At 49.9% G+C, this 24,120-nt stretch overlaps 1 protein-coding gene across 1 annotated transcript in view; it reads right to left on the bottom strand.

Annotated features, from left to right (window-relative positions):
- The window catches only part of ADGRD1 (adhesion G protein-coupled receptor D1), a 124,436-nt gene that overhangs the window by 59,579 nt on the left and 40,737 nt on the right, over nt 1-24,120 (bottom strand). The window contains exon 14 of the mRNA XM_066562091.1: nt 1,763-1,836. Coding sequence (XP_066418188.1) covers nt 1,763-1,836 — 74 coding nt within the window. The remainder of the gene's footprint in view (nt 1-1,762; nt 1,837-24,120) is intronic.

Raw genomic sequence — 24,120 nt, 5'->3', positions numbered from 1 at the left:
TCAGGCTGGAGACCCCCCAACACTGGGAGTGCCCTCTCAGCTCCATCACGGAAACAGCAAAGGAAAATATTCACCAGGACAAAGCACAGATCAGGCCCCTCCATGAACATCTCTAGAGATCTGTTCCCAGTTTTATAATCAATGAATGATAACTGCATTTACGTTACATTTTGCATCTCCTTTATGGCACTTCACCCAGACCCAGTTCTGAGAACTGTAGTACCAGACAAGTCAACGATCCTGCACAAGCCCCAACATCAGAGTGTGTTCTGTGCTGCCTGACCCTTGCCCGGTGTCACAGCAATTCAGGCTGAGAGCCCCAGCTCCAGCTTCCCATCCCTGTCAGTTCTGTCCCTGCACCCAAGGGGCAGCTCCGGCCCCGCTGTGGGGATGGCTGGGCAGGGTGTGGGGGCTGCTCTCAGCATCCTCAGGCACTTTGCTCTTTGCTTTTGAGCAGCGATCCTCTTGAGTTTGCTTTGCCTGGGACAAGCCAGAATTGCCTGTGCCCTGCCAGCCTTGGGGTGGGGACCCAGAAGCCTCAGGCAGCACAGGCCACCCACCCCACCCTCTGACAGGAAATATTTATCTCTTCTGGTGCTTCTCTGGGTCCTGCAGATGGACTGAGGGACCTGTGCTCCCCTCAGTGCCTGCTTTAAAGAGAGGTATTACCTCATTCTCCTGCCCTTCAGGACCTCCTTGAGTTCTCAGAGAGACTCTGCTGTGGGGCAGAAACCAAATTAGCCACGGTGCACAGGGAATAAACCCATCCTGGCACAAGGAGGCTCATCTGGAAGGACAGATTTCACAGCTGGGTTTGTATCCTCACAAAGCCTCCAGGGCCCCAGCCCCAGCGGAGAGCAATGCCCCCGCCACATTCATGGGCTTCATAAAACCTGCTTCTAATTGATCCTAATTTGTGAGTAACCATAACAACGAGGAACTGCCAACAGCTGGGGCAGCTCAGCACAGGTGAACAAAATTCAGGGGAACAATTATTGTGACCCTCCCAGGTGCATGGTGCTCAGGAGGGATCACAGCATCCCACACCATTGCTGCAGCAATTAGGCTTGCGCTGTTACAGCTCAAAACCCGTTAAACCCATGAAATTAAAAATTCACCATTCGTATTCCTTCTCAATGAGTTCACTAAGAGCCACGCATTTCAAAAGGAAAGAAATAAATGTATTCAATGCTAAAAAAAAAAGAAATAAAAAATAAAAAGCTACTGCTTTTCCATAGCTCTTATTTTCTGAGTGAAACTCTTATTTTCTGAGTGAAATTCGAGGTGATATTTATTTCCCCTTAATTCTAATTTGCATTCAAGATGGATCACTGCATGATGTTTATCCATTCCATGCATTGGCCAGAATTCCCAGCTCTGAAATACTGATTTCACAGGCTGCTGTGGCACAGAGCCAGTGAAAACAGAGGCTGTGCTGGAGCTTTGCCACCCTGGAACATCCGAGCAGGTGCCCAAGTGGACACACTCACAAAACGAGATAAGCAGGATTTGGATCAGGCTGCAACTCTGATCACAAAATGTTTCCAGTTCCCAATTACCACTCAACCCAGGGGCTGGGAATACCAGGTCTCCTATGGGTGGTAAGAAGAAACAATCAGATTGTGGCTTTTATAAGCCAGTGGTTCCACTTCTTTAACCATTTCCATGAATGAAAGGAAGCAAGAAGAATATAGATAATACACAGCATCACAAAGTGTAATTTAATAAAACCAAGTTAAAGAATTTGAATTATGCAACGTACCTATAATCCAGAAATGCACAGTAAAGATGAACTCTGTTGCTTTTATTTAGTGCTTGGCTGTATTGTCTGGGCGTCTGCAAGAGAAAAACAGAAACCCTGAAGGAACATTTTAAAAGGGCTAAATTCCACTATTCAGCTAGTTCACATTCTCATTGCTACCATAATTTCAGGAGACTGATCAGAGATTAACACACCAGAACTGGCAGCGAAATTGTTCAGTCCTCACATCTTCAACACAAGCTCCAAACATGCAAAGATGGTATTCAGTCTTAATTTTACACACTGGGATTAAACTTTTTCTGCTCTGAATGAGGCATCTGTGCCTCCTTTAAGGAAACAGCAAACCAGGATCACTGTTGTACATAAGCACAAACACTTGTGTTCATTTTCGCAGGACTGGGACATCACTCCTCAGCTATGCTTGGCTTCTTTGGGTTCTGTTCATCGTTTGTTCTCACTGCGCAATAAAAATGTCGCATTTTACGATTAATAACTCTGAAATATGTGCACTACAATGATCAACTCCCAGACATTTTCTTTCCACAACAGCAATTATTTTAAAACATACATTCAAACTGAAAGAGCCATGCTGTAATTCAGGATTTTATTTTAGCACACCTCAGCATTATAATGACATAATTTCTATCTTCCATAAACAGGTTTAGCAACTAACTCAATCTCCTGTATTCCAGAAGCTTTGAGATCCCATTCTCCACTCCGTTACATGAGCTTGATGACAAAATTATTCAAATTATATTGGAGTGAAGTAACAGTTTGTTACAGACAAAATATGCAAACTAGAGGATTTCCAGTGTTTGTTCAACCCTTTCTAATACATAAATCCCTAAAGTCCACATTATGTGGGCCCTGCCTTATGGCAATTTTTTAATTACAAGAGTCTTCAACATAAAACAATCACTGGTGAATTAACAGCTCTCGGATTATTGCGACACAGCTCTGCTGTCAAGACCAAAGATAATCAAGTTCTGCTCTCCTTGTTTTAGGGAATGAAGAAAAAACCCCTCCACCTCATCCTGCTGAAACTCAACCAAGTACAAGAAGTTCCCGATGCAATTCTCGTCCCTCCGGAGTGTCAGGCACAAGGTAGCACAGCTCCCTCCTGCCTGGAGATAACCAAGAATTCCTGCCCAGCCAGGGCCTGCAGGGCTCCTCCTGAGCGCCAGGCACCTCCCAGCTGTGCTGCAGATGAGGACATTCCCCGCTCAGCCCACCCCTCTGCACAGCATAAAGGGAATTCTCTTATCTCCCTGAGCACATCCTTGGCCCAGGCCTGCAGCTCCTGGCCCCAGCTCTTCCCCAGCCCTTGTCCCAGGATGGGGCTGCAGGGCAGGTGCTTTGTGAGAGAGGACTGTCCCTCCAGCACTGTCACTGTCACATCAGCATTGTCACTGTCCCCCCCAGCACTGTCACTGTCCCCCCAGCACTGTCACTGTCACATCAGCATTGTCACTGTCCCCCCCAGCACTGTCACTGTCCCCCCAGCACTGTCACTGTCACAATCAGGACTGTCATTGTCACCCCAGCACTGTCACTGTCCCCCCAGCACTGTCACTGTCACCCCAGCACTGTCCCCCCAGCACTGTCACTGTCACAATCAGCACTGTCACTGTCACCCCAGCAGTGTCACTGTCCCCCCAGCACTGTCACCCCAGCACTGTCACTGTCACAATCAGCACTGTCACTGTCACCCCAGGACTGTCACTGTCACCCCAGCACTGTCACTGTCACCCCAGCAGTGTCACTGTCCCCCCAGCACTGTCACCCCAGCACTGTCACTGTCACAATCAGCACTGTCACTGTCACCCCAGGACTGTCACTGTCACCCCAGCACTGTCACTGTCACAATCAGCACTGTCACTGTCCCCCCAGCACTGTCACTGTCACCCCAGCACTGTCACTGTCACATCAGGACTGTCACTGTCACCCCAGCACTGTCCCCCCAGCACTGTCCCCCCAGCACTGTCACTGTCACATCAGCATTGTCACTGTCACCCCAGCACTGTCCCCCCAGCACTGTCACTGCCACCCCAGCAGTGTCACTGTCCCCCCAGCACTGTCACTGTCACCCCAGCACTGTCCCCCCAGCACTGTCACTGTCCCCCCAGGACTGTCACTGTCCCCCCAGCACTGTCACTGTCACAATCAGGACTGTCACTGTCACCCCAGCACTGTCACTGTCCCCCCAGCACTGTCACTGTCACCCCAGCACTGTCCCCCCAGCACTGTCACTGTCCCCCCAGCACTGTCACTGTCCCCCCAGCACTGTCACTGTCACAATCAGGACTGTCACTGTCACCCCAGCACTGTCACTGTCCCCCCAGGACTGTCACTGTCCCCCCAGCACTGTCCCCCCAGCACTGTCACTGAGCAGCAGCTGTGCTCAGTGATGTGACATCCACCATCTCCACCATCTCGCCTGAAGTGAGCAACCCAGAGAGTCTACAGCTGCCTTGGATTACAAATTATTTCATTTCTGTGACAGCGGCTAAAAAACCATAGAAAGGGAGAGAGAGAAAGATCTGCTGTAATAACAGCAAAGATGGAGCAATAACTGCCATTTCTGATCTGTAAGATTTCTCTAGATAAATCTGGATTCTAATACTCTAAATGGAAGGAGCACCTCAGGGTCAGGTTGGAAGGAGACATGGTACTGCACTCGTGCATCTTTTACACAAATAAATCCCAGATGTATCTTTTACCCTCAATTACACTTCTCTGGCAAGGAACAAGTCCTTGTTTTTCTCCATCTTAACTCTAAACACAGATGTCACTCATTAGACAATGAACCACACCAAGCGAGGCTCTGACCTGTCCAGAGCTGTGTATGCACTCAGATGGAGAAAGAATAAGTAAATAATAATAATGAAAAATAGATAAACAGATTAAAGAATGGCAAAGAAGGGTCTGTCCTAATTTGCCTTCTTATTTCTCCTAAAGAATCTGTCCGTGTTTTGTCACCCATTACATAATCTCCACAAGGCTTTCCAGAGCCATTTATGATAACTGCAGAAAACTCTCACCTTCTGAGGCTTCACTGAAGTTCTGCAGCAGAACTGTCATTAGGACAGAGAGCCCCCAACACGTAAGAAACTGGCTGCAGAGGAATAAACTCCCTCTGATCTTCAACAGCTCTACTTCAAAGTACTCTCTAATCTATGAAAAAGGAACTGACTGTACCTCAATATTGCCCTTTTAAAGTTAAACTGTGTGTGACAGCTTGGATGTGGCTTGGATCCTGTAGAACTGAGGATATTGATTTAATGACATTGATAACAGAAAGCTTAAAATACAAGCAGGCCTTTACACTAAAAGATTAAGTCACTTGAGTGTTTATTAAAAGCCTGTGAAAGGACAGTTTATGAAGCTTTCAGGGGAGGGAAAGCAGCAGCACACTGAGTAATCCAGGATCTGTGCGTGTGCTCCCCGTAATCCAAATTATTCAAATCACTCCTTCTGCATGGAGAGGGCCACATGCAGCTTCTCCCAAAAGGAACTGCACTGAGAGAGGAAAAATCCCATTGAAAGAGGCACCAAAGCAGGGCAGAGTCAGTGCCTGTCTGGGAGCCTGTGCCCTGAGGAGGGACTGGTGGGACCCAGCTTGGGAGGGTTTTTCCTGCCTGAACAATTCTGTGTTGTCCGTGTGTCTGTCTGTGTGCAGACCCTGAGGGTCTGAGGGTCCTTTCCAGCCTGAATAACTCTGTGTTGTCTGTCTGTCTGTGCTCACACCCGAGGGTCTCAGGGTCCTTTCCAGCCTGAACAGTTCTGTGTTGTCTGTCCGTGTGTCTGTCTGTGTGCACACCTGAGGGTCTGAGGGTCCTTTCCAGCCTGAATAACTCTGTGTTGTCTGTCTGTCCGTGTGTCTGTCTGTGTGCACACCCGAGGGTCTGAGGGTCTTTTCCAGTCTGAATAACTCTGTGCTTGTCTGTCTGTGTGTGCTCACACCTGAGGGTCTGAATAATTCTGTGCTTGTCTGTCTGTCTGTGCTCACACCCGAGGGTCTGAGGGTCCTTTCCAGTCTGAACAATTCTGTGTTGTCTATCTGTCTGTCTGTGCTCACACCCGAGGGTCTGAATAACTCTGTGTTGTCCGTCTGTCTGTCTGTGCTCACACCCGAGGGTCTGAATAACTCTGTGCTGTCCGTCTGTCTGTCTGTGCTGCCCCCACGGCTGCCCAGCAGCGCCCAGGGCCCCAGGGCTGCTCCCAGGGATGTGCAGGGATGCGGGGGTGACTCCAGCCCTCCTGGGAGCCAGGCACAAGCCATGCTGAGAGGAAGAGGAGGCCAGGAAAGGGGGGCGGAAAGGGCTGCAGGAAATGTCAGAAGACAAGTGCAGAAGGAAAACAGGCAGCAGCTGCTGCTGGGAAGGCTTGCCAAGGAAGAGGAGCCAGGCAGAGGGTGGGGTGAACCTTCATGAGATTAGCTCGCCTCTCCTCTCCTCCCTGGATTCAAAAGGCAAATATTCAGGCACACAGAGGCGGCCACCAGGAGTGGAGGGTGGGCACCTTCCCTCTGCAGTGTGAAAGGGAGGGACCTTTGGGGCAGGGCTGCCACCGACCTAAACTCAGCAGCTCCAAGCCCAAGGAGCTGGGCTTCCTCTCATCCAAAGCAGTGGACAATTTACCCCATCAAGCTCAATTTGGAGCCCACTTGTCTCTGTTTCCTCATTTATGTGCATATGGTTCAAAACAAATTTTGATTCTGTTTTATGGATTAAATGAGAGACTAAAATGATGCATCTAAGGTAAGGATTTCCTGTCCTCACAGTGACATCCTGGCTGTTAGCGTGACCTATTCAGGTTCACACGGTTTATTGACTTTCCTTTCCACCTATTTCTCCTAATTGCCCAGAAGATTAAAGCTTTAGGGTACATTCATCTACTCAGTTACCTGGAAAAAGACAGACAGAAAGAAGAATCACCCCTGTCTGTGGTGGCTGAATTGGCTGTTTTCTTCCAAGCTCTGAGAAATCTGCATTGCAACAGATTTGGGGCTCAGATCTGCCAACTATTTTAATTTAGAGTCCATTTGACTGATTCACCCTAAGATGTAACTAGCATATGTAATGAAAAAAAAATGGCAAATTGCACAAAAAGGAATTTAGGTTATGAATAGGGAATTAGAGTGTGTTATGGATAAAAGCCAGACTTTCAGATGTTTCATTGTTGTGAACAGAGCTGTGCCAACACACACTTTCTGAAGCAATGAACACAACACTTTCCAACAGGAAAGTTTGCTGAATGTATTTCCTAATGGGACAATCATACAGTTAAAAAAACTGCATGAAATCACCAAGGGTGGGAAGCTGTGACAGACTGCAATATAAAAGTAAAAATGAGTGAAATATCAGAGGTTATAAAGTCATCTGAAATTGGAGAAGGTTGCCACATGGATTGGGTTTGATTATTCCTTTGCCTGAGGCTAAAAATAGTTGACGTATCAATTTCCTGCAAAAATAGTGTTAATCAAATATTTCACCAATATCCTTCCCCAGTTCTCAGAGTTGTCTATTTAACAGCTGCTGTACTGGGCAAGCAGTGTGAGAACAGAAAAGTAATGAAAAGACCCATGAGCACCAGACTGAAAAATATCTTGGCTGCTCTACCAGATATCATTTCTATAAGAGAGAGGAAAAAGGAGGAGGGAATGGATGAGGGAATTGTCCTGCTGCTTTCTTTTTTAATTATGGCACACAGAAAAAAAAAAAAAAAAATTACTGCTTTCAAATATGTAGAACATCGGAGCATCTTGCTATTTTTCTGCTACCAAGTCCACATCCATTTGAATAAAAATGCCATTTTCTTGAGAGGATCCCATCTTTTTTAGAGCACTGCACAGGGGCTGCATGCAGCAGCTGCCAGGGCAGCGTGTGAGCACTGGCAGATGTCAGTGGGGGCTGTCAGCCCTGCCCTGCCACAGCCTCACCTGAGGCCTGTCCTGGGAGCTCCAGCTGCTCCTGGGGTGCATCTCAGGCGCCCTGCCCCAGCACAGACCCTGCTCAAGGAGCAGCAGCTCTGCCTCTGTCCCTGGTGCCCAGCAGCTCCCAACTGCTCAAGGAATGCTGGCAACAGAGACTGTCTGCAACCCTTGAGCTACAATCATCAACGCCCTAAACACACACACACAGCTCCAGGTGGCTTTTCTTTAATTTTCCAGCTACAGAATCCCCACCCCAGCAGAGAAGGTTCCACCCTCTGGGTTTCACGGAGCTCAGCATCAGGGGGCAGAGATGAGCGGAGCTCCAGGACCCCTGAGCACAAACCTCACCCTGCTCAGCCCACATCCTGACCCATGTCCTCTGGGGCTGTGCTTCCACACCTTGCTCAGCTCCAAAGACCTGAAATACCTTCCAGGGCATTTCCCCTTCCCTGCTCTTTGGGTTGTGTCTGTGGGTGAATGCTGGCAGTGATGAGGGGCTGCAAGCCAAAACTCTTCCAGTTTGGAAGCCAGAACCATTTAAGATGCAGCACTGCAGTGCAAACCCGTGGCAAACACCCACTGACTGCAGTCTGGATTAATAACACTCACAATATTGTTGTAAATCATGGTAATAAAGGGGAGCACAGAAAGGTTAAAAAATAGCTCCAGAAAGAAGCAGGTTCATTTTCATTAGAGATGCATGGAACTGCCTTGAATGGGAGATGTGCACAAACAGAAACTGCAGGATAAGGACCTTTGAAATTCAATTTGGTGAGCAACTGGGTTACATCAGTAAATATTTGATGTTTAAAAAATTTAAATGCCAGTCAGGGAGAAGCAGAGCTCAGCGTGGCAGGCTTTCCTTGTGTAAGCACCAACAGACAGAACTGAACTGATGATCTGTGTGAAAAGCTGCCTTAGTGCTTAAGTGAAAACATTTTTCATGTTCCTTAAAGCACAGCTCTATTCCAAAGAAAGAAGAGGTGAAAGTATTAGTATTGTCTCTCAAGAAATAGTCTCGTTTACATAATTAGCAGCATAGCAGTCAGAGAGTTTTGCTATGTCCTTACAGTTAAACAGTTATATCCACATGTAAGAGAAAAATTCTGTGTACGGAGCCATGTAAACGTGTATGGAGGGATGGAGTGAGGGCAGAGCTGAGCCAGTGACACTGGGGCAAAGCCAGTGCAGAGGGAGAGCAGGGGAGCCCCAGGTCCCTTGCTGGGTGTTCTCCCAGAACTGTTTGTGCAGGGCCAGAACCAGCAGAGCTGGGATCCTCCCAGCCCTGGCTCAGGGCACAGCCCCAGCAGCCACTGCTCTCCACAGTGATGAGCACAGTCTGCCTCCACAGAGATCCCATTTAATCCAGGTAATTACAGATGCACCTTATTCCACCCAGGTGCCCGTGTTGGGGCAGTTACTCATTGCCTAAAAGGCTTTATTCTGATTTAATGCAATGCACAGCCTGAGAGCAGGGCTCTGTGTCCACTCAGCTCAGAGCTCCAGAACATCCCACTGCACTGAACAGGAAACCCAATGGGATTGTCAGGGCTGGCTCAGAAAGAGTTTTTCAGACTGGCAAATGAATAAAAGAAGGAAATCTCTTTTTTTCAATGGCAGATCCACCTGGAGATCACTGAGGGGCCCTAAACACAGACTAAACACAGACTCCCGTGGGCCCTTCTCCCGTAACCAAGAGCTCATTTCTGTCTTTTATGCTCTGATCCCTTCTAGGACATCTGAGTTGAAGGGGCCAGGCTGGAAGGGGTTAATCCTGGCGCATGGATGCAGCAAAGCTGGAAGTCCCAAAGCCCCTGGTCCAGCCTGGCCCGTGCAGGAGGTGACTTTGGGAGGCTTTTCCTGCCAAGGCTGCCCCTGCAGCCGGGCTGTGCTGCCCCTGCCCTGGCCCAGGCCGGGCTGTTTTGTGCTGCCTCTGCCCCCCAGGCTCCTTAAACACAATTTCCAGGGCAGGTAAAACCCCCCTTGCTAAAGCTGCCTGTGCAAGCCAGCCCTGCCAGGCTCTGCTCACACACACTGCCAGAACCTTACAGGAGTTTTGGGACAGACGAATCAAACAGCATTCAGCTTCCCCCACCTGCCCTACAAGCAGAATAATGCAATAGATTTTGTGATAATGCTGATACAAATCCAGGATAACTTTCCAAAACTGCTTAATGAAACAGACTATGGTGTCTTTTGTTAAGGTTCTTTGTTTTCTATTCTGTGCCGTTTTCTGCTACTCTGCATGATTACATTAAAAACGTGTTGCCTTTCTGAAACAAGAAGCAGACATGCCTCCAATGCACCTTTTCTAAATCTGCTCTGTTTTTCTTAACTCAGGTGAAAGCATTCCCAAAGGAAAACAACTGGCCTGACTGCTGTAGAAAAAGCCATTTATAAAAGGACACGTTCTCTAATCCAACAGAAGCACAATTAAAGAAGCAAATGAACCTTCCTCTCCCCCATTTACCTGTATTTTGACAAAGGCAGAAATGTTTCCCCTTGCCACAGAGCCCTGCAGGCCCAGCAGAGAGCTCAGGGCCAGAAACATTGTCCAGGTAATGGCAGCAGCGGTGACAGGGACCAGAGGCAGGCATAGACCAGAATCCCCTAAAGGGATGGACACAGGAGAGTCAGTTTTAAAAATATTTTTCCTATTGGGCAGTATTTCCACAATTCTTAGTTTCCAAAACAGTGCCTGGACTTTTCCTCCTGATGGCTTTTTATAATTTTTGTAAGAAGAGGAACATTTGCATCAGACAGGAGCCACTCAGGACAGTCAGCACTTGAGCTGTGATTCCCAGTCCCTGCTGCTGGGGCAGAGCATTCAGGTGAGAAGGGAGAACCTGGGGCAGCTGAGCCCCAGCCCCAGGGCTGGCAGCAGCCAGGTCTGACCCACACTCTCCTGCATTTCTGCTTTCACCGAGCCCAGGTGGAATGAAACCCCACAGAACAGAGGCTTGCTGCCTGCTAACAGTGAGCTCCAGCGACAGCAAGAAGTTGTGCTGAATTCCAAAGCAGCACCAAGCTCAAAAAGCCAGCAGCAATGGCAAGTCTCAGCGGCCCTCGTTGCTTTCAGCTGTACTCACTTCTCTGCCAAGCCAGAAATGAAATCTGAGTTAGCAAACACCTGTTTCTTGCAAGACTGAAAGTCATAATTAAGAAGAATCAATCCATATTCACTCATATTTAGTATGGAGAAGGCTTTAGAGACCTTTTTGGCAATTTTTCACACAACAGGACACCGCGGTTATCCCGAGATACACTTCCAAGTGAAGAAACAGTACGTATGACCTTTTCTAAATGTATTTTTAAAAAGCACAAAGATGCCCTAATTTTCCTCCACAAAGACTGAACAGAATCTGAGCCCTCCTCTTTGAAGAGCACAAGGACTTTGACAGCCTGGAGCGGTGAAACATTAAAATTTCACTCACTGTGCATGATAATAAGAGCAATAATGAGCTGTTTATGGAATATTTGGGAATAGCGCATTCATCTTCTTCACAAATGCTGCAGCCCCCTGCCCTTCACCTCCAGGGACAAAGCTGCCTGCTGGGAACAGGAAACCCTGGGAGCAGGAGGGGCCGGATGCGGCCAAAACCCCGCAGGCAACAGGGACAGGAGCGGGGCAGAACAGGAGTGTCCCGGGAGCATCCCCGGAGCATCCTCAGAGCATCCCCGGAGCATCCTCGGAGCATCCCTGGAGCATCCTCAGAGCATCCCCGGAGCATCCCCGGAGCATCCCCGGAGTATCCTCGGAGCATCCCCAGAGCATCCTCAGAGCATCCTCAGAGCATCCCTGGAGCATCCCCGGAGCATCCCCGGAGCATCCCCAGAGCATCCCCAGAGCATCCTCAGAGCATCCCCGGAGCATCCCCAGAGCATCCTCAGAGCATCCTCGGAGCATCCCCGGAGCATCCCCAGAGCATCCCCGGAGCATCCCCGGAGCATCCCCGGAGCATCCTCAGAGCATCCCCAGAGCATCCTCAGAGCATCCTCAGAGCATCCTCGGAGCATCCCCGGAGCATCCCTGGAGCATCCTCAGAGCATCCTCGGAGCATCCCCGGAGCATCCCCAGAGCATCCTCGGAGCATCCTCGGAGCAGTGGTGCCAGAGGGGCCGGGAGTGCTCCGGGGATGCTCCAGGGACACTCTGGGGATGCTCTGGGGATGCTCCTATTGAGAGGAACAGCAGATTTGTCTTTCCAAACAAGCTGTGGGTCTGCTGGTGGATAAAACCAGCACTGGGAGATAAAAGAAACCATGGGAAGGATCCCACTGATTGATGAACGGAAAAAAAAGATTTGCCTTTACAAATAAACTTTAGGTTTGCTGATAAACAAAATTGGACATAGGAAGATGAAAGAAACAATGGGGAAGAAAAACTCCTAAATTTCATAAGAATTAAAAATTTAAAGGGAGGGTTGTACATTAGAGGGAAATCTTTGGTGTCAGGCATTTTGGGGAGTCTGTACCTCTCAGGTACCTCAGCCAATGGGGAAAGAGAGAAGGGAAATGTGGCCGGGGAATTGGGATAAAAAGGAGGCTGTGTCCTCCAAAAATTCCAGAGACCCCAGGGGATGCCCCATGGCCTCTCCCTTCCTTGGAATAAAGCCAGAAAGGGCTCCTCTGCCACCTTTTTGGACATAAACCTCTGGTGTTTGTGGATCCATTTTCCTAACACGGGGATGCTCCGGGGACGCTCCGAGGATGCTCAATCCTTTTGGGGTGTGTGTGTGCACGGGAAGGAGCAGAAAGGGGCCATGGTGAGTGACACCAACACACTGACAGAACCGGGCTGTGCTCCTGAAGGAAAACACCTTTTGGCAGGAGGAAAGTCCAAGGGGGACCAAGCATTCCCTTATCTTTGGCAGGAGGAAGTCCTGCCAAAGGAGGAGGAGAAGGAAAAGGAGGAGAAGGAAAACAGCTCCTTTGGCTGTTGGAACCCCCTTGCTCGACTTTGGTCAGAGTTTGATCCAGTCTGCATTTCATGCCTCGGAAAATCCCAAGGTTTTGTAGGATACTCAGCTGGTTTGTCCTCATCGCTCTGCAGGCTCATTCCCTTCCATACAGAGCAGCATGTTTGAAAGGGAGTTTTGAAGACATGATTTAATGAAAGCTTTAGCAGGAGTTTTAATAGTTCACATCAGAAATGGAGTGCGAGGCTTAATGGCAAAAATATTTACCACTCAGTAGTTTGCTGTGGCTGTATTTTTTTTAGGACTGGATTTATATGTTAGCATTTTCCATTCCCATTAAACCCCGGCTATGCGAACGTTGCCTGTGGAAGGCAGCGCCTCGCACTCTTTGTGAATTCCAGCACAGCCTTTGTTCTGTACTGACCCTTGCAGCCCTTCCATGCCCTGGCCAGCTGCTGACCGGCGTTTATCCTTCCCCTGCCCACTGATGTCCCCGGAGCGGGTGGGACGGGCGCTCAATGGGAGCGCTGCAGTGTAAATAACGACAAATAAACACACAAGAAACATCCCGGAGCACGGGCGCTCGATGGGAGCGCTGCAGTGTAAATAATGACAAACACACAAGAAACATCCCGGAGTGCTGCCGCTCACCACAGAGCCCAGCACAGCCAGCGCCCAGCCCCTCCACGACAAGGCTGCTGCAACCAGACTGGAAAATATTGCAAAATATTTACTACGCTTGCTTAAGGACAAGGTACTCGGGCCCGCTAGGTGAGATAAGGGAATGCTCATTTTGCGTGACCAAAAAGTCACTTGGATTCGGGACATTTGGTTTTATTCCCCAATTCGCTTTTCCCATGTGACTTTCCACAGGTTCTTTCCCGTCTCTGCGTCTCACTTCCCATCATTATCCAGGAATTGAGTGGGAAATGGAGTAAATTAATGGGCACACGCTGTGTGCCCTGCTGGGACGGGGAGCCCAGCCCGAGCTCCCACCTGAGCTCTCACCTGAGCTCCCCCCTGAGCTCTCATCTGAGCTCCCACCTGAGCTCCCCCCTGAGCTCCCCCCTGAGCTCCCACCTGAGCTCTCATCTGAGCTCCCACCTGAGCTCCCCCCTGAGCTCCCCCCTGAGCTCTCACCTGAGCTCCCACCTGAGCTCTCATCTGAGCTCCCCCCTGAGCTCTCACCTGAGCTCCCCCCTGAGCTCTCACCTGAGCTCCCCCCTGAGCTCCCCCCTGAGCTCCCCCCTGAGCTCCCACCTGAGCTCTCACCTGAGCTCCCACCTGAGCTCTCACCTGAGCTCTCATCTGAGCTCTCACCTGAGCTCCCACCTGAGTTCCCTCCTGAGCTCCCTCCTGAGCTCCCTCCTGAGCTCCCCCCTGAGCTCTCACCTGAGCTCCCACCTGAGCTCCCCCCTGAGCTCCCCCCTGAGCTCCCCCCTGAGCTCTCACCTGAGCTCCCACCTGAGCTCTCACCTGAGCTCTCACCTGAGCTCTCACCTGAGCTCCCACCTGAGCTCTCACCTGAGCTCCCACCTGAGTTCCCTCCTGAGCTCCCTCCTGAGCTCCCACCTGAGCTCCCACCTGAGCTCCCACCTGAGCTCCCACCTGAGCTCCCCCCTGAGCTCTCACCTGAGCTCTCACCTGAGCTCTCACCTGAGCTCTCATCTGAGCTCTCACCTGAGCTCTCACCTGAGCTCCCACCTGAGCTCTCACCTGAGTTCCCACCTGAGTTCCCACCTGAGCTCTCATCTGAGCTCTCATCTGAGCTCTCACCTGAGCTCCCACCTGAGCTCCCACCTGAGCTCTCACCTGAGCTCCCCCCTGAACTCCCCCCTGAGCTCCCACCTGAGCTCCCCCCTGAGCTCCCCCCTGAGCTCCCCCCTGAGCCGGGCATTTCCCAGAGAGCGACGCCAGGAGCGTGCCCAGACCCAGGGCTGTCCCTGAGCCCCTGCCCGGCTGTGCCCGGGGACACACACACCCATCCCACTGCTTCACCCGGCCAGTTCCAGCCGACAGAGCGAGAATGAGCCGAAAGCAGCCGGTTACCCCACAAACCCGCATGTTTGCTGTCGATTCAGGAAGTTACAGCTGCTGTCCTAAGCACAGTCAATAAATAAAGAGGAGCCACGCAAGGGGGACAGGAGCAGGGCTGAGCTGTACAGACACAGCCCAGCTGGGGCTGCACTCCATCCTCATCCAAAGATAAAACCTCTCCTCTGCAATGCCCCAAGAGCTGTGAGGAGATGCAACACACCCTCTTGCAAGAATACTGCTGAGATCTTAGCACCTCATTAAGATATTACACCCTCCTGACCAGATCTTTCAATGGTTTCCATTACTGCTTTTTTTAAATTTATTTTTTCTTTCCGTTGTGGGAAAAAACCCTCTCTTGAGAACATTTACATTTTTTTCCTCCGATGTGAATCTTTTCTCCCATTCCTGTGTATTTGCCAAACATGAGTTGTCTTTTAGTCTGCTGCATGAATGGGGATGAAATTCACGCAACTATTTAGTGTCATTTTTCATTCACAGGAAGCATCAGGGTGCCAGAACTATTTGATGTGTGCATCAACCACATCCAACAAATTGAGAACCAGCCTGGAATTAGGCCTGGAGCATTAACTCCAGCTAGGGAGCTGAGCATGTGAGACTGAGCCACGGAGCTGATGTTTCAGATGAGGAAGGGGAGCCGGGGAAGCTGTGTGCACCCCCCAGACAGAGCAGGGACAGAGATGTGAGTGCAGGGGCAGCAGGGGCAGGAAAGCAGCCAGGCTGCTCCCCCTGCAGTGCCCAGCCCCGTGCCCATCCCTCCCAGCCCAGAGGGGTGCAGAGCTGCCAGGGCAGGGGGGCTCCCAGCAGCACAGCAAAGAGGGCCCTTTTGGGGCTTTTCCTGGGATAACCAGGATGGGGGCTTCAAAGGAGGAGCACATTCAACCTTTCAGACTTTAGTCAGGCTGCAAATGACATCGGGCTGTGCCCAGCTGAAGGTCGGCATGGACATCACTGAAGGAGGAGTGGGCAGGGGGACCCAGCAACCCCACCGTGCCACGGGGGTGCAGGGATGGGGCAAACCCCAAACCCCTCCATGGGGATGGGGCAAACCCCAAATCCCTCCATGGGGATGGGGCAAACCCCAAACCCCTCCATGGGGATGGGGCAAACCCCAGATCCCTCCATGGGGATGGGGCAAACCCCAAACCCCTCCATGGGGATGGGGCAAACCCCCAGATCTCTCCATGAGGATGGGGCAAACCCCAAATCCCTCCATGGGGATGGGGCAAACCCCAAATCCCTCCATGGGAATGGGGCAAACCCCAAACCCCTCCATGGGAATGGGGCAAACCCCAAACCCCTCCATGGGGATGGGGCAAACCCCAAATCCCTCCATGGGGATGGGGCAAACCCCCAGATCCCTCCATGGGGATGGGGCAAACCCCAAACCCCTCCATGGGGATGGGGCAAACCCCAAACCCCTCCATGGGGATGGGGCAAACCCCAAACCCCTCCATGGGGATGGGGCAAACCCCAAATCCCTCCATGGGGAAGGGGCAAACCCCAAACCCCTCCATGGGGATGGGGCAAACCCCAAATCCCTCCATGGGGAAGGGGCAAACCCCAGATCCCTCCATGGGGATGGGGCAAACCCCAGATCCCTCCATGGGGATGGCAGGGATGGGACAAACCCTAAAACCTCTCCATGGGGATGGGAGCAAACCCCCAAACCCCTCCACAGGGATGGGCTGGTTCATCAGCCAGGTGACAGATGCCACACAAAGGCGTCTCCTGCCATGAAATGTGAATATTTCTCCATTTCTCAGCTCCCAGCCCTGCCGGCCCGGGGCTCAGTTTCTCCAAGATTCCCGAAATCAGCACAGGTCCCTCTGGAAACTGATCTAATGGTCTGAGGAATGTGCACAGCAGAGCTTTGCAAAGCCTCCACACTCCCGTGTCTGTTACTCAGTGCAGCAATTTTAGATGGGCAAAGAATGAGAAATTATTTTCTCCCTTCAATGGCAGCACTGCTGGGCTCCTCTCCTTTCCTGCACTTCAGGGAAAGGTCTCCTCATGCTAACCTGGGTTTTAAGGGAAATGTCTCCTCATGGTAAGCTTGGTTTTAAGCTCCTGGTCAGGATGCAGTGGCCAGGAGTAACATAAAATACATGAGTGTGACGTTCCTGTGAGCTCCTGGGCACACCACCCTGTAAACCATCGGTGAATTTCCTTGACTTGCTTCTTCTTTAAGAAAAATGCATTACACAAATAGTGGAAATGCTTTTAGATCCAATAAAACCATAATTGTATGTAAACAGAAATGCCTGAGTGCACAATTCAATTGACTGGGAAAATTCTGCAGACCATCAGAAAAGGTACAAACCAAAAATGCAAAGCCTTCAGCAGAGTGCTGCATGCCAGGGGCTCTGCAGGGCTCAGAGGAACCCTGAGCCCACAGGGAGCTCCCCTGACCCCAGTGGCACAAGGCACAGTGATCAGGGGTATCCAAAGCAGGGCAGCCCAGTTTTAGGAACATAAAATGGGCTCATTTTTAGGAGCACAGTGCCTCCCAGCATGGCAGGACTCTTCCAGGGTCAGCTGGGTGAGAGCTCGGCGTGTTTTATGCCACAGAGGTTGAAGATTTCTTTCTTTTGCTAAACACGCTATTTTTGGAACCATTCTTGCTAGGGCTCATGGGAACATTTCCAATGGGACAACACTTCCAATTAAGACCTCTTTATAAATAATAAGTGGCTGACAGCCCAGAAAATCAATGTATTTTTTAATGAAGAGATGATGGCTAACTGGTCACAGAGTGATACACAATCCAAATAAGTCAAGAGATTCCTTCCAACCATGACTTACAACTTTAGAACCTTTTTGGTACCCTCACAACCAAAAATGGCACGTGCTGAGCTGATCTACCCCGTGCTCACCCTAAGCACCATCCCCTGCTTGCCCAGAGTGACACAAAAGGTGCTGCATTCAAAAATGCCAGCTCCTTTCTTGCACAGACCAGAGGCTCTTGCACAAACTCTTGTGGCAAATAATTCAAACTCAAGGATTTCTAAGACTGGAGAAAAGGGCAAGGCAGCCTTCCCCAGAGGAGCGTTTGGATTCTCTGCAACACAGCCAAGCACAGGGGCACCAAGGCAACCCCTGGGTGTTTTTCCCTTTTTCCTGGAGCCCTGGCCTGCCCTGCACACAGAGGGCTCTGCTGCAGTCACAGCACACAGAAAGAAGCCCCACAAATTCACCTGCAGGGGCCACGCCACGGTGGGGACAGCCCAGGCATCAATCACCAGTGCAAAGCTCCGGAGTGAAACTGCCCTGAGCATCAACACAAAGGAAAGAAATAGCATTTAAAGGCAATCTTCTGCTTTATGGCCAGCCTCTCATTATGGTCTGCTCATGCTGCAGGGACTCGGAAAGCAGCAGAGAGGAGAGAGGGAGAGGCTCAGCCCTGCCTTGCTCCGGGACTGAAAAAGCAGCAGAGGGGACAGAGAGGGGGAGGCTCAGCCCTCCTTGCTCCGGGACTGAAAAAGCAGCAGAGGGGACAGAGAGGGGGAGGCTCAGCCCTGCCTTGCTCCGGGACTCACATGAGGAGTCTCCCTCCTGCCTCAGAGCACTACAGAGAGAATGGCAAGAAATGAAAGGAAACAAAACTTTCAAAAGCAGCCAAATCCTGTCTGAAATGTTGTTTACTGACAGAATCATCCCTGCTGCCTCTCCAAACCGTGCTGTCCTCCCCTCTGGTGGTACCCAGCACATGCTGGGTTTATTTCCAGTAGGATGCACCCAGTGCACACAGCAGCTCAGGGAATGCTCCAAGCACTCCCACCAGGACTTCAGAAGCACAGTCAGGTCTCTTATTTCTTTTTTACACACTAATGCTTCATTTTTGTTTATTTCCCACCAGCAAAATATTGATCCAACACAGCTTTTTCTGGAGATTTGTTCCTACTGCTCTTTCCATGGTTTGCCTTGCCAAAATCCCCTGGTTCTTCCCCCATTCAACCCCAGCAGAGCAGGAGGAGCAGCAAAAGCCAAAGGCCACACACACCTGCTGAGGTGAGTCAGCTGCTCCTGGGATATTTCACCTCTCGTGTCTCTGCTAGAAAAGCAGCCATTGACAATTGGCTCACTAGGGCAGCTCACTATGGCTTCTGCCATCCTCTTTAATCTCTTTATGTCCCACTGGAGCCACAGGCAGCTCCAGGGTGGGTTCAGCAGGGCCCGAGACTGGGCTGTAACATAAACCCTGTGTCTGCATGAACTTCCCTGGAGAAATCACTGAGTGATCAAAACATTGTCCCCTAACTTTGAACAGAAGTACTGCAACGTGTTCAAAGCATTTTGATGTTCCTCCTCTGGGTCACCTTCCCTGCGTTTCCAGGCTCTAATTTAATGAGGAATGTTAAATTGAGTCCTACCCTGTCTGTGCCAGAGGGCAGGGAGGTGGCTCAGCACAGCTCCAAGGATGCACATGGCATTTGTCTTCTGAACATTTCCTGAGTTTGAGCTCTGATTTGGGTGGGAGGAGGATCACGGGCACCAAATTCACCTGAGCCAGGAGATGAGCCCTGCTGGGGCAAAGCCTTCCCCAGGTTTGCATTAGGATGAAACACAAACAATGCTTTGGGGTTTCTTTGTTGTCTGCTGTATTTGGGGCTCTGGGTTTGGGTTTTTTAATTTTAGCACCCAACAGAGCCTGAAGCCAACAATGACATTTATTTATCTCTGTCCTAGTGATGTAAAGGTTCCTAAAGATCTTTTCATTTTATGAGAAAAAGAGAGGGAAGGGAAACAACTTCGCTTTGAGATGGTTTTTAGTATTTCAGCTTTTAACTTTGAGAACAACTTCAAGGCCAAACTGAGACACCTAAAATACAGGGCCTCTAAAGAAAATGCTGACAGCCTATAAACTACAAAAGTTATGGAAAACCCCATAATAGTAATAATAATTTCTTTCATTTATATACAGTGATTTTTCTCCCAAAACATGCCTTAAACTGTAAGTCAAACAATCTCATCCACGGCAGTAAAAAGGACTAAAATAACTTGTATTGTAAGCCCCAGGCCAGCTGCTCCTCAGGACTTTGAGGCAAATTGAGTTCAACCAAAAAGGAATTTTTGTCCTGCTGCCCTGGGCACCGCAGCCTCTCCTGAGGGCTGCCCTGAGTGCCAGGGGGGACAGAGGGCTCCGGGCGGGATCAGGGCAAGGGAGGAGGCTCCCAGGGGCTCCAGAGGGGGAGATTCCCCCCAGGGCTCAGGGGGCACCAGGCACTGCTCTGAAAACAGCCGGGCTCCTCATACGGAGAGGGAATGCAGGGGAAGGAGGAAAGGAACAGCAATTTCTGCATCGAAACTTGGAGTGCAGGGGCTTCTCCAATCCCTCTGTTCAGAGAGTGGCTTGAGAGCAAAAACAAAGCTGGAAGATCACACAGATGGGCAAACTGAAATCTTATGGACCATTTCCCTTCCTGAGATAATTCACCACACTGCTTTGTGTCTGATCCAGGTGACCCAACTGCATTTAAATAGCTTGCCCCAAGTTACAGAAGTGGATTATGCCGGGTCCAGGAATGGGTTCAGATATCAAAGGCTTGGTCAGTGTAAAATTATCTTTCCACTTTGCCTTTGTGATCACAAGCACTCGCTTTATGCAGCTGCAGTTCACAAACACAGTGATCAAGGGAACCACAGAAGCCCTAATTGAGGGACCACGGGGCAGTAAAAGCACGGGGTAAATATATGAAAATGAGCTTCTTATGCAAAGAGATTCATCTTAACAGTCACCCTTACAGAAAGCGGATTCACACAGTCAGAACTGCTATTGTGAGGAAAAGCAATTTATACTTTAATTCAGCAACACCCCCAAAAGCTGCAGTTAAACGAATGAAAACAAGAGAATTCTGAGAGAGGAGCACCCACACTTTTGTTCTAGAGCTAGAGCAAAAGCAAAGAGCCTGGGAGGAGTTGCATGCTGAGCATTTCCAAAGGGATGAAGCCCCTGCCGTGCCAGAGCAGCAGAACCTCAGGGTCTGTGTCCCTGGGAGCTGCTGGGGACACAATTCTCTGGTGGCTCAGCTTGGTCCTGTTTGAAACCGGAGCAGCACGTCACAGGAAAGGGGAAAAGGCAGAGTGGCAGAAAGATGGACTCTACCAAAACCAGATAATTTCCAGTCCTTCTGCTTATTTTAGCCCTGGACAGCTCAGAAAATGGAGGCACGCCTCCCAAAGTGCATGGTTTGCCCAGAGCCCTCTGGCTCCTGGCACCAGCTGCATCCTGTCCCTTCTCAGCTCCTGGGGGTGATGGGGTCTGGGAGGGCTCAGATTCACCCCAGAGCCTGCCCAGCCCCAGCCAGAAATGCCACATGAGAAGCTCTCCCCACAGCTTTAACTGCAGCTCCAACACAAAGCCAGCCCTTTGCGCTGCTGGCTAACAACATCCTGTGCTGGATTTCACAGAAACACAGCAGCCCTCTGGTTCAGAGTTTGAGCAAAGATTTACATTGTTTTCATTTTTATTAATTTTACTCCAATTTCTTATGCTCTTGCAGTGTCAGGACTGAAGAAATTGCCTTATTCCACAAAACCTTCAGGGGTTTCTGGAAGAAATTGCTTTAAACTTTACCCCTATAATTTAACTTGCTAGCCAAATCTTTTGCTTGCTTTAGAGTCTTCTCCACATGCATTTCTCTGCACCTCTCCCAGCCTTCCATAAAACAGCCATTTGTCTGTCAGCCTTTTCCTGCTCTCAGCGCTCTGATCATACAACATGATTTTCTCAGATTAAATACTTTGATTTAAACAGATACCTATTGAAGAGAGGTCCTGTACAGCATTGAGGTTTCATTAAAATCAGGATTAATCACGAATTTAAAGGCCAGATTAAAAGGAAAGATGGAAAAATAATTACATTTACAGGACTGAAAATAACCAATTGTTGTCAAGGCACCAATTCCCTTGTCTGGTCATTCTTCTGTGTGCAAGGCCAGCCTCAAGTGCTGCCAGGCAGGAAATGGGGAAGGGCCCTGGTGGGGACCCTCTGGGGGTGGCCAGGTTCCTGGAATCAATAATTCCATACAGTCTGAGGACAAGACAAACCCCACTGTGAACAGGCCACAGTGCTGTGATTAATTTACAAACACCCAGCTCAAGCTGCCCCCGTGTCAGCCTGAAGGTACCAGCCACATCCTGGGCGTTTGTCTGAACCCGTTCCAGATCAGCCAATGGCATCTCACCATTAATTATTTTTTTAAAATGTAGAATGTGAAATGAACATCTCTAACTTCCTATTAAAAAAAAACCAGCTCCCTTTTTTCAATCAATCTGGATCATTCATTCTACTTGAAAAGGCAAATTACTGCTTGATTGTAGGGTAATTATTCTGGTGGAGATCACTTGAATGACTGCACTGTAGTCTTTGACAGGCAGTCTCTGTTATTGGAACACTGATGTTATTTAATTAAAGGATGAAAAATATCTTGGGTGCTTCAGAACAAAAACTCATTGCCATGAATAAAAAAATATGAGTGCAGAGTTTATATTTTGAAAAATAAATTCTCTCCTCCCAGAAATGTTACATCTAAGGAAAAGTAATACAGAACTCATTAGCAAGAGCTCATTATGGAGACTGTGACTGATGCTCTGGGTTATTATAATCAGATTAGTATAATAATCTATTTAATCCAGCTCCATGACAGTTCTGTACAGATTATTTTGAATACTTCAGCTGGCTGTGCTAAACCCACTGAAAAATTCTTCCAATTACACTGAGAGTGTTAACTTAAAAAGAAAATGTTTACTGTGTTAAAAATAACCCTTTCAGCATTTAGGAAAAAAAATCCCTTTATTTATATTTATATTCTCATTCTTCACATTTTGAGTCATGTCTCAAGATCAGCTAAAGAAGGCCTTATTGTGGTGCCAGTGATATAAATCCTGGGAGTTTATGCCAATACTTTTATTTGTCATAATTTATTGGAACTGACATTTTTTTGGACGCCGCTCGCACAATGACTTATCAGTTTCATTTGGTTTCATTTGTTTTGCTGTTTAAAATAAATTAAGACCGGGGTGTGGGGGATTTATCGTCCCTCCCGATCCTTATTTGCTGATGTTGTGCAATGTGAGCTCACATTCAGCAGCTGCTCCGTTGTGCCACCTTGCCTTGCCCAGCGCTGATCTCCCTGGCATGGGCCAGTTCTGCGCTGGCAGGGGCTGCAGGGCTGCGGTCTGGGCTCAGGACAAGAACAAAGCTGATCACACACCCATGGTCTGGTGTGGCTGAGGCTGCGTGCACGGGGCAAGGACTCCTCACACCCCCTGCAGCCCGGGCCAAAGGGGCTGGGAGGGCACCCAGCCCCGGGCACAGGCTGGGCAGGAGGGCTGGGCTCAGAGCAGCAGCTGTGCCATGTGCAGAATGCATGACCCCTTCATGGCACGGCTCAGTTGTGCTCTAAAACACAGGGAAACAGGGCCAGCGAAGGCTCACAGGGGCTGGCAGGTCTGACAGAGAAAACAGTGACAACAGCAGGGAGATCACAGAACTATCGAGGTTGGACAAGACCTCCCAGATCATCAGACAGATTTAAGGCACAAAATACCATCATCCAGGGGGGAAAAAGTGACTTTGCACTGATATTGCTGACAGTAGAAGTGCTCCCCTTCCTGGTGGTTCTCTGGGGGCACAAAGGGCCCAGGAAGGGGCAGAAGGGTGGACACTGCAATGGGATGGACACTGCAGGGGGATGGACACTGCAAGGGGATGGACACTGCAGGGGGATGGACACTGCAGGGGGATGGACACTGCAATGGGATGGACACTGCAATGGGATGGACACTGAAGAGGGATGGACACTGCAGGGGGATGGACACTGCAATGGGATGGACACTGCACAGGGATGGACACTGCAATGGGATGGACACTGAAGAGGGATGGACACTGCAGAGGGATGGACACTGCACAGGGATGGACACTGCAGAGAGATGGACACTGCAGAGGGATGGACACTGCAGGGGGATGGACACTGCAATGGGATGGACACTGCAGGGGGATGGACACTGCAGGGGGATGGACACTGCAGAGAGATGGACACTGCAATGGGATGGACACTGCAATGGGATGGACACTGCAGGGGGATGGACACTGCAGGGGGATGGACACTGCAGAGGGATGGACACTGCAGAGGGATGGACACTGCAATGGGATGGACACTGCAGAGGGATGGACACTGCAAGGGGATGGACACTGCAGGGGGATGGACACTGCAGGGGGATGGACACTGCAGTGAGATGGACACTGCAATGGGATGGACACTGCAGGGGGATGGACACTGCAATGGGATGGACACTGCAATGGGATGGACACTGCAGGGGGATGGACACTGCAGGGGGATGGACACTGCAATGGGATGGACACTGCAATGGGATGGACACTGCACAGGGATGGACACTGCAATGGGATGGACACTGCAATGGGATGGACACTGCAGAGTGATGGAC

The sequence above is a fragment of the Molothrus aeneus genome, chromosome 18 (assembly GCF_037042795.1).
Source record: "Molothrus aeneus isolate 106 chromosome 18, BPBGC_Maene_1.0, whole genome shotgun sequence".
Taxonomy (NCBI): Eukaryota; Metazoa; Chordata; class Aves; order Passeriformes; family Icteridae; genus Molothrus; species Molothrus aeneus.
This window is presented reverse-complemented; position numbering and strand designations above follow the sequence as displayed.